The 10,165-nt window shown below is 34.2% G+C and overlaps 1 protein-coding gene across 3 annotated transcripts; it reads right to left on the bottom strand.

Moving 5' to 3' along the window:
• Nucleotides 1–6,958: 6,958 nt before the first annotated feature.
• LOC112295125 (uncharacterized) lies at nucleotides 6,959–9,930 on the bottom strand. Of its 3 annotated transcripts, none has more exons than XM_024546334.3 (5): nucleotides 9,207–9,930; nucleotides 8,606–8,737; nucleotides 8,334–8,455; nucleotides 7,992–8,196; nucleotides 6,959–7,718 (listed from the first exon to the last, which is right to left on the bottom strand). In XM_024546334.3, exons 2-5 carry the CDS (start codon nucleotides 8,676–8,678, stop codon nucleotides 7,201–7,203), a joined length of 918 nt encoding a protein of 305 aa, XP_024402102.1. In that variant the 5' UTR covers nucleotides 8,679–8,737; nucleotides 9,207–9,930; the 3' UTR covers nucleotides 6,959–7,200. The 3 variants fall into 3 exon arrangements, with proteins under 3 accessions (XP_024402102.1, XP_024402101.1, XP_024402100.1); XM_024546333.3 differs by having other exon boundaries at nucleotides 8,606–8,829; nucleotides 9,207–9,929; XM_024546332.3 differs by having other exon boundaries at nucleotides 8,911–9,925.
• Between the last annotated feature and the right edge of the window lie 235 nt (nucleotides 9,931–10,165).

Here is a 10,165-nt window from a genome sequence, read left to right as displayed (position 1 = left end):
CAATAACAAAATCCTAATTCTAATACAACACTAACAATGCTAAACAAGCTTTAATCAAATTTAAAGAAACCTCAAAGGAATTTCAAAGAAATAATAAGAAATCTTAAAAAAATATTAGAATGATTACAAACATATCTTAAATATATCTCAATTCAATCTAAATTTAATCTTAATTGAAATCTTATTGGACTTCATTCAAACTTTAGGCCAAAAACTAACTAAATCTTAAATCTTAAATAAACTCAAATAAAATCCTAAATCCTAAATCAAATCATGATCAAATCCTAACCAAATCTTAAATCCTAAACCAAATTCTAAATCCTAAATCAAATCCTAAATCTTAAATCAAATCCTAACCAAATCCTAAATTCTAAACCAAATCCTAATCCTAAATCAAATCCTAACCAAATCTTAAACCTTAAATCAAACTCTAATCCTAAATCAAATTCTAACCAAAATATAATTGAATCCTAATCCTAAATCAAACCCTATTCAAACTCTAATCCTAATCAAATCCTAATCCTAAATCAAACCCTGACCAAATCCTAAACCCTAAATCAAATCCGAATCTTAAATCAAATCCTAACCAAATTCTAATCAAATCCTAACCCTAAATCAAATCCTAACCAAATTCTAATCCTAATCCTAAATCCTAAACCAAACCCTAATCAAATTCTAACTCTAAATCAAACCCTAACCAAATCCTAATCCTAAATCAAATCCTAACTAAACCCTAGTAATTTCTATAATAGATTTAAACCTCAATAACTAATGAATGAACTGTTGATCTTAACTCAAACTTTGCACACTTCTTAATTATTAAATTAAAAATAAGCACAATTTTTTTGAAAAGGATTGGAATTACCAAATAGACGATAACCTCAAAAACGTGCTCAGGTATTGGCTAGCGTCCTTCTCCAACCTTAATGCCAATCTCCTACAATCAATATCTCTCTTTTTATCATTCGATTGATCTCAAAATTTTCATACATATAAGAAAACAAGTCTAATATCCTTTCACAAAAATTTCACTTCAATCCAACTAGTAGATTGTAAGAAATCTTAAAAATCCTCACTAGATCTAAAATTCTACTTTCTAAGACTATAACTCGCTTAAACCTCAATAACCCTCAATTTAACCATTAGATCAAGATAATAATCACAACACATATTAAGCACAACTATGACCATTAATCCACAAAATTTCACCTATAGATCTATTACAAAACTCTTGAAATCACTAGAAACATCAATCCTATTTTATTTCTTGAAACCCAAGTCATGTGAAAACAATCTTGTCTTTGTAAAGCTCTTACAAAGTCAATACAAATCCAAATCGCCCAAAATCAATGCTCATAGAAACCTTATCCAATCTACTATCAAATTCCACTCTCTAATTTACAAAAGAATCTCCGAGTTGCCGTAGGTGCTCGGTTTTGTACCTCAAGGTCTGATTTCGACCCAAGTTGATAACCAGTCCTCCTTGGGTATCAATCTTTAGTTTTTATAGGTAATTTTTGTAAGAATTTACTCTTAACTTCCTCATAAAGATTTCTAAATTATTTTTTTTTCTAATTTATCTTATTTTGCCTTATTTTTGGCCCTACAAAGTAAGTAGAAGCTATTTTTTCTAAAAGGGCAGCATTACTACTAAAAGTTTTATTACCTTCTTAACTTTTATCCATATTTTTTTACTTTTTCTTTTAACTTGGCTCTTCTATAATAAAATCCATATTATTATCTTTCACCATATGGTCATGTTACAAAACGACATCCATCCTCTCTGAACTTATGTATCCTCCGATATGCACCAAATAATCCAACTTTGTTTAATTCATATAATATTTTCAATGTCCTTATCCAATTCTTCTTCTTTATATTCACTATTCAAATCAAAATCATCTTGTTATCTTGAAAGATTCATGTCTTTGATAAAGTCTTTTATATTTATTTATGTTTGTTTTTATTTGAATATCTTCACTCGCTTCCATTGTCATCATTCTTTAATCCAATATATGTAATTTTCTTCAAAAATCTTTCAATCCATTTTCTTGATAAATATCAAAAATCTTTCATCATCTTCTAATGTTCCTAACTCACATAATTTTTTTTTTTCCTCTTTTTTTTTTTTTTTATTTTATAAATACTAATAAAACTTAAATTAAGGAACCTACATCTTGGAAGAGTACCTCTATTTTCATACCTCTACAGTCTTACTTTATAATGATACTTCTCTAACTATATATATATATATATATATATATATATATCAATACCTATGTTTCCCTCTACTCCCCATGTGCAAGTACTTTAGAAATATCCTCTTTTACACATGACCAAACCATTGGTAAGGTAGGAAATTTGAAATAAAAAGATTAAATCTAAACCTCTCCCATATAGCCACATACATCTTGCTTGTATCTTTTTTCTTATTTCTTTGATTCCAAGTCCTATTTAAGATGTCCATGTAATCTTTAAATCCATTTTCCATGTCTTTATATTTGAAGATTTTTAGATTTTCCACCCTTGATTTCCATACTTGATGATGAACCTTATCTTTGTCAAAATCCAATTGTGTTCCTATTACATGTGCATTATCCATGTAACTTTGACCTTTGTCCAAAAGAGAAGTACTCAAAATTAACTTAATCATAGCCAATGACTTGGCACCCTTATCTTTTGTTTCATAATCTTTATTTGTCACATAATCTTGTATAACATCCCTTATATCTTCTTGAATGCATCCTTATAAAATATCATAACCTTTTGATGTTTCAAAGCATTGTATAACGTTATAATATTGAATAATTTCATGCTATTTTGAAATTTCATGCTCTTGAAAAGTTTCATAACTTTTACAATAATCCTTTGTGGTTTCACAACCACATTTAGTATCATAACCTTGTGCAATTTCATAACCCTCTTTATAATAGTCATGTAAAAACTCATAACTTCTTTCACCCAACTCATATGTGGTCTCATAGCCATATGCAATTTGACTTTCATCATCATATCCATGCATAATCCTACCACTTCTCACATCATAATGTTGTGAATTCATACAATCTTCATGATTATAACCTTCAATAGATCCATAATCCATTTCTCATAAAGGTTCAACCTTAAATTCTTCAACATAATCCAAAGTATTAGGCAAAATATCCTAACCTCTTTCAAATATAGAAAATTTCTTTTTATCACAAAGAAATGTTCCATTCAAATTGCCATCACCAACTTGCATAAACTTACTCAATGTAGAATAGCCATAGCTTTCAACCTTATGGTCATTAATATCCAAATCCTTGAGCTCAATATTATCTTCAAAATTTTGGATATCTTGACTTTTTATAATAATAATTTGAAAAAAGTATTTGTTCTCTCTTTCACCATCCTTGATATAAGATCCAATTTCTTTCATTTGTAAAAAATTGGCTCTTCCAATGAAGTCCTTCACTTGCTCTTCTATTTCTTTTTTTTTTAAGATTAGTCCCTTGCATTGATAAAGATGATATAGAAGCCAAAATAAAACTTATTTATGCCATATTGCAACTCTTTTAGCTTGTACTTCTTATTGCCTTGCTAAAATAACCACTGCTTCTTTCAATTCCTTTCAATTATTGGTACAACTACTTTCCATAGACTCATCTACAAGAAGCATGAAAATCTCGTCTTTCAAAGCATCATCAACACCATTTAAAAACAACTCTACCTTTAAAGCACTCAATGACTATCTCTTTGAAGATGAGAGTTGATAAAATCTCTTGTCAAATTTTTTCAAGAATTCATAAAGATCTATATATTTTCCTGGTTGCAACTCTATCCAATTCAAAAACTTTCGCTTGGTAATCTTATCCTCATCTCCATCAATAAATTCTTCCTTCAAAAGTTCTTGAAATTTTGACCATGTCTCTACATCCCCTCTAAGCAATCTCTTCACCTTTTTATGAATCACACATTCAATAGCCAAATGAAAGCTTGAAATCATCTTTGCCTCAAGGATTTGGCATGTTTCTATCTCACATGTATAAACTTATAAAAACTTAGTCATATTGCACCTTGCAAATCTCTCAAATTTGTTGATGACTCCTTGCAATGCCCTTGTGATATCTTTTTCAATTATTTGCACCCTTTCTTGGTCTTCCATGAATATACAAAATGCTTTAAAAAGCTCACTGATATTTGGTCCATCCAAAATATTCAACCTATCTAAAGACCTTGATGACACATCTTCCATTTTGTTCTACAATGTTCAAAAATGTTCCTTGAAATGCTCCAATAAATACCTTATAATACTTCAAATGCTCCAACATGTTTATAAAGCCTTATGATACTTCATGATAATCTAAATATTACCAATGTGTTCCAAAATAGTCTTTAAAGCTCCAAAAATTTAAAAGCTCTAAAATCAATTTTCTTGCCATTAAATGGATAATCAATCCTAATAACCACCAATAAAACTTAATACCTTTCACCTCAAGCTTTTCACGTCAGTTTCACCAAATATGTCGTAATACATGAAGTCTTGCTTGAGAATGCTCTGAGCACCTAGAAGGTAGAATGGAAATTGCAACAATAAAATCCTAACTCTAAAAGAATACTAACTAAACTCTAATTACACCATAACAATGCTAAAGAAGCTTTAATCAAATTCAAAGAAACATCAAAGAAATTATAAAGAAACAATAAGAAATCTTAAAGAAATATAAAAATGATTACAAATAATTTTCAAATACATCTAAATTCAATCTTAATTTAATCCTAATTGAAATCCTATTGGACTTCATTCAAACTTTAGGCTAAAAACTAACTAAATCTTAAATCCTAAATAAACTCAAATAAAATCCTAAATCCTAAATCAAATCCTCACCAAATCCTAATCAAACCTTAAAACATAAATCAAACCCTAAACTCTAAACCAAATCCTAAACCTAAATCGAACCTTACCCAAACCCTAATCCTAAATCGAATCCTAACCAAAATTTAAACTAAATCCTAACCAAACCCTAGTAATTTCTACAACAGATTTAAACCTCAATAACTAATGAATGAATCATTGATCTTAATTCAAATTTTGTACACTTCTTAAAAACTAAGTTAAAAACAAGCACAAAATTTTTGAAAAGGATCGGAATTACCAAATAGACGATAACCTCAAAAATGTGCTTTAGTATTGGCCGGCCTCCTTCTCCAACCTTGATGCCAATCTCCCACAGCCAATATCTCTTCTTTTACCATTTCATTGATCTCAAAATTCTCATACATATAGGTAAACAAGTCTTATATCTTCTCACACAAATTTCACTCCAATCCAAGTAGTAGATTGTAAGAAAACTTTAAAATCCTCATTGGACCTAAAATTCTACTTTCGGAGACCTTGACTCACTTAAACCTCAATAATCCTCAATTAAACTATTGAATCAAGTTCAAATCTATAAAACATATTGAACATAACTATGACCATTAATCCACAAAATTTCACTTATAGATCTATTATAAAACACTTGAAATCACCCAAAACGTAAACCCTATTTTATTTCACAAAATCCAAATCATCCAAAACAAACCTTGACTTTGCAAAGCTCTTATAAAGTCAATACAAATCCAAATCACCCAAAATCAATGCTCATTGAAACCTTATTAAGTTTGTTCTCTAATCCCACTCTTTAATTTGCCAAAGAATTCTAGAATCATCATCAGAGTTTGGTTTTGTGCCTCGGGATCTGATTTCGACCCTAGTTCATAACTGGCCCTCTCTGGGTATCAATATCTAGTTTTCTATGTAAATTTTGGTAGAATTTACTCTTAATTTCTCTCTTAAGATGCTTATATCATTTATTTTTCCAATCTACTTTCTTTTGCCTTATTGATGGTCCTACAAAGTAAGTAGAAGTTGCCTTTATAAAATGGTAGCACTATTATTAAAAGTTTTATTATCTTCTTATCTTTTATCCATATTTTTCTACTTTATCTTTTAACTTGGCTCTTCTATAATAAAATCCATATTATCATCTTTCACCATATAGTCATGTTACTACACGACAGTGGATAATACAATGCAATATAATGGTATCATTGTCTTTTCTAAGATATCAGCTCATTGCTCTAGTACAAAGACTATATGGACACATTGTGTTGCCAAAAATCAAATAGAAATTACAAAATAGCTAGAAAACTTTTTATAAAAATGGTGGCAAAAAATGTGGCAAAATTAGAAGGAAGACGTGACAAGAAGAATTATTGCAAAATGAAGGCAACAAGGGAAGAAGGTGGACACTTTTTTGCCATGAGATGGTAGTGTTTTTTTGTATTGAGTTGCCAAAGGAGTATATTTGAAGCAATTTGGAAGTATGTTCCTAGTCATATCTAAGACAATATTATCCAATAATAAATTCTATCACAATATAATGTTTTATTATAAGAATATTATTTTAATCTTTATAATTTAAAGCAATAGTAAAAATTATCATGGTTTTTTTAATATTGATTTTTATAATACATACAAAGAAATATCAAAATAATAATAATAATGATAAAATCTTAAATTTCTAATTTACCAATATAAATACTTTTTTTATTAAATATGAATAAGCTTATAACTTTATATTTTTCATAACTTTGTCAAAAAATGATTGATAAAAGGTATACAACTGAGCTACAATAGATAGATATTAAGCAATAATAATAGAATAAACAATTCTTGCACAAACTAAATAATTAAATTATCAACACATCCTATTCACAAATGCAATCCATTACAACACAAAGGCTTTGGTGACATGAGCAAAGACAATACAACAAGTTTCTTCTATCTTATACACTTCAACAAACTAACATTTAACTTTTTCAAACTTCAGATTTGTAGAAGTATATTCCTCTCACCAATGGATCCCAAATACTTCCAAAATGCTATGAGTGAAATAAAACACATAAATTGGAGTGGTCCCAACCATCCTACAACTTTGGTAGCTCACGTTCAATTGAATTATGCAATAATCTTGAATAATCACTTTACAAACGCAAGGGTAAGTAGTTGATGGTATCAAAGATAGTTAGAAAGTTGACTGATTGCATTGTTCAATCTGGTAAAAGTGTATCTCGTGAAGTTACTCCCCCTGATGAAGTTGTTGGCTACTGCAAGAATTCTTCTGACATGTGAGTCAGTTTGGATGCCAATGCGGGTGCAGAAATAAAAGGGATCATTCATACAACTGGGGGCACTGCAGCTGCCTCTGGAAATCCTAGATCAAACCCTGGCGAGGATCCCACTGCAGTGTCTACCACTGGAATGGATTGTGTAGAAGGCGATGGAGTGGGTGCCGAGGCAAAGAAGAAAGGGCGCCTGCTGATGGATGGGCCTAATGATGCAAGTGCATGTGCTGCAGGCGCTGTCTGAATTGGAGGAATTGTTACACCATCTAAAGGTGGTAAAGAATAGACGCCCAAACCTGGAGAAGTGGGCGCTACGGTGCCCCCACCTCCAGAAAGTCCCCGGGGACTACTGCCATAGCCGGGGTAATCTGGCCCTAGGCGTGACCCAGTGGCTGGGGTAAAACCTGCGCCGCTTTGGCGTATTGGGCTTCTCTCAGGAGCCATTGCACCATCGCTCTGGAGGTTCGGGAGGATGAACCTTGGATAGTCCTCATCAGTCGCCTTCTTCATCGGATCCGCAATGATGCGCTTTATTGTCTGTTCTTTGCATAACTGTGGCAAGTACATTCCTGTGTGCGACCCAACCCCATTCTTTTCGGTTGCGTTAGCATTGCCTAACGAGAAATCTAGGCAGCTAATTTTTTCTTATTGTAGTGGAGAAATTGTGATTGATTGGATTTGAAATCACAGAAGACTTTTGATGGCTATCATCTGTCCATACAGAGCGCGGACAAGATTCTGTCTTGCTTATGCCAGTGTCGTCCTTTAAGTATGGTACTGAAATTGGAGCTTTTGTGACCGATGTTGAGTTTGGGGGTGTTCACAGCTGCAGGAATACGTACCTTCACCAGCAGCAAGGCTGGTGTAGAGATCAATTAAGTTGGGGCAGTTGTTCAGGCACTCAGAAGAGCAGAGCATTTTTGTGAAGTGAGAATCCATGAGAAGATCCGTGGAAAGGCCAACGGATATGCGCTCCATTCCACATGATATAATGCACTCGTCAGACTCAATCCACTCCTCTTCTCTCTCGGCCATAGTCATAGATGACTGCAGACATGTTAGAGTGCCACTTACCGATTAGACTGAGAAATAGTACATTTTTTAGAGTAAACTGAGCAACTTCTTTTTATATTGCAAAAATTTCGTGTAAAATGACAATTGCCGCGGTTGTTTGAAGGCTGTACCTGGCATTCATACAGTATGATGCCATCTTTCCCTCTGTACTTCTCCAACACACAGCGTGTTCCTGATGAGGCGACTGAAAACGCGCAATATTCAATTGGCAGGTCTTCACACTCCAAGTTTCCTGCAGATCTCGTGAATCACATGGCACTGGGTCATTGAGATGAGAACGCCAGGAAGTCGATGCATTCAAACGGTAATATCATTTTCCAGACGCGAATAGAGAATACAGGATGTTTAGAATCATGAACTGAGTTTGAAGTTCAGTACTTACCAAGCGTACAATCGAGATTGGCGAACACAATTCCAAGGATCAATGAAACTGTTGCCAACTGACGGTTCGCCATTGAGACCGTGGTCTCTGTGACGAAGCAATATCTCTTGCAATGAGCAACCTATGTAAGATCTGAACAGTACCATTCCTCAATCATGATCAAGGATTGAACAAGCTCAGTTGAAAGGTAGAATGTCCATATACATCCAATCGCCATAAAAAACCTAAAAAACCAGAATAATATTAAGAATATTTATAATAATAATAATCTTTGCGTCATATGAGAGCGAGAAAATTAGGCATGCCTTAAAAAAGTTATAATAGAGTATCCGACTGCCTGCAGGAATGTCTCGAAGACGCGAATGTCGCTCTAGCAGACTCAATTTAAACCTAGCTCCGACTTGTAAGTGGAGATTTGTGGAGCTCCCATTCGAAACTTAGATTCCATCACAAATAACCAACCCATGCCACTTGAAATTCTCTTAAAGTACGTGACTAAGACTATAATCTGGATCACGGGTTCTAACAACTAACAAAAACTTGGAAGCTGTCCTGTCAACATTGTGGCACGACGAGTTCAACGATGGTCAGGCTTGATGACCTTCTCCTTCTTTATTTTGTGTTCTTTTCAGGGGCAAGATAGTTGGCTCACGATCTCAGGTGCACGAGGATTCCTAAGTAGCCTGCAAATGCTGAGCAAATCTCTGGCGAAAGAGAGGGTGTGGAAGTGAGTGCCGATGAGGGGTACAGAGGGAGAAGTTAGGGGGCGCTTCATTCAGGCATGGCATGGTGGAGGATGAACTCTGGAGATCGGCCGGTGTTCTGCCGGGTTCTGGTTTTCACCTCCCGCGCGCAGCATGTAACTTCCTTCCCAGAGCATGAATGCACCACCGTTCATTCATCAGCTCCATCTACCTCCGCCTCCCTCGAATTCTCTTCCTGCGAATCATATCATCCTTCATGTATCTATCGACTGAACTTCTTGCATAACTGAATCCTGGACTTCTCATAGGTTTGCTTCTCTCTTCTCAATGGCTTCTCTATCAGATCCAGGATGTCATACCTGGTCTAATCCTCTGGACAATAGTTGAATGTAGCGAATCTCTGTCATGGAGGTAACCTAACGGCAATGTCAGCTGACCAAGACACGCTCCCAACCATAATTTCGATTCCCAACCGTGGCTGTCACACACTTAACCAAGAGATCCCAATGCACCAGCATTTCAACTTAACATGTTCCTCTGAACCGCCTCACCACAAAACGATAACCCCTAAAATCACGACATCAAAGTGATAACAACAGAATACTCCGCGCAAAGCCACTCCCACACGCGAAATTTCGAACGAATCTGAGAAAAGAAAAAGTAGCGTGAGAATTTCGAATCCTGAGCCGACCAAGTCCCAGTAGCGCGGCCGAGCTAAGATTCATTCCGGAGAGACGGTTTCCATCGACCTCGTGTTGACCATCAAGTGTTCGAGTTTGCAGCGCCTTGGAAAACACCGCAACACGGCGCCATTTATCCCACATCGATTACAGCTAGATACCCCCATATAAACATA

The sequence above is a fragment of the Physcomitrium patens genome, chromosome 18 (genome assembly GCF_059467195.1).
Source record: "Physcomitrium patens ecotype Gransden chromosome 18, ASM5946719v1, whole genome shotgun sequence".
Lineage (NCBI taxonomy): Eukaryota > Viridiplantae > Streptophyta > Bryopsida > Funariales > Funariaceae > Physcomitrium > Physcomitrium patens.
The sequence above is the reverse complement of the archived record's forward strand: the minus strand, read 5'-3'. Positions and strand labels throughout refer to the sequence as shown.

Bases quoted from the DNA above. Each gene is read 5' to 3' on its own strand.
- LOC112295125 (XM_024546334.3), bottom strand. From the start codon at position 8,678: ATGGCGAACCGTCAGTTGGCAACAGTTTCATTGATCCTTGGAATTGTG. The intron at 8,456-8,605 runs GTAAGTACTGAA...CGAGATCTGCAG, and splicing joins CAATCTCGATTGTACGCTTG to GAAACTTGGAGTGTGAAGAC. The intron at 8,197-8,333 runs GTACAGCCTTCA...ACATGTCTGCAG, and splicing joins TCATACTGTATGAATGCCAG to TCATCTATGACTATGGCCGA.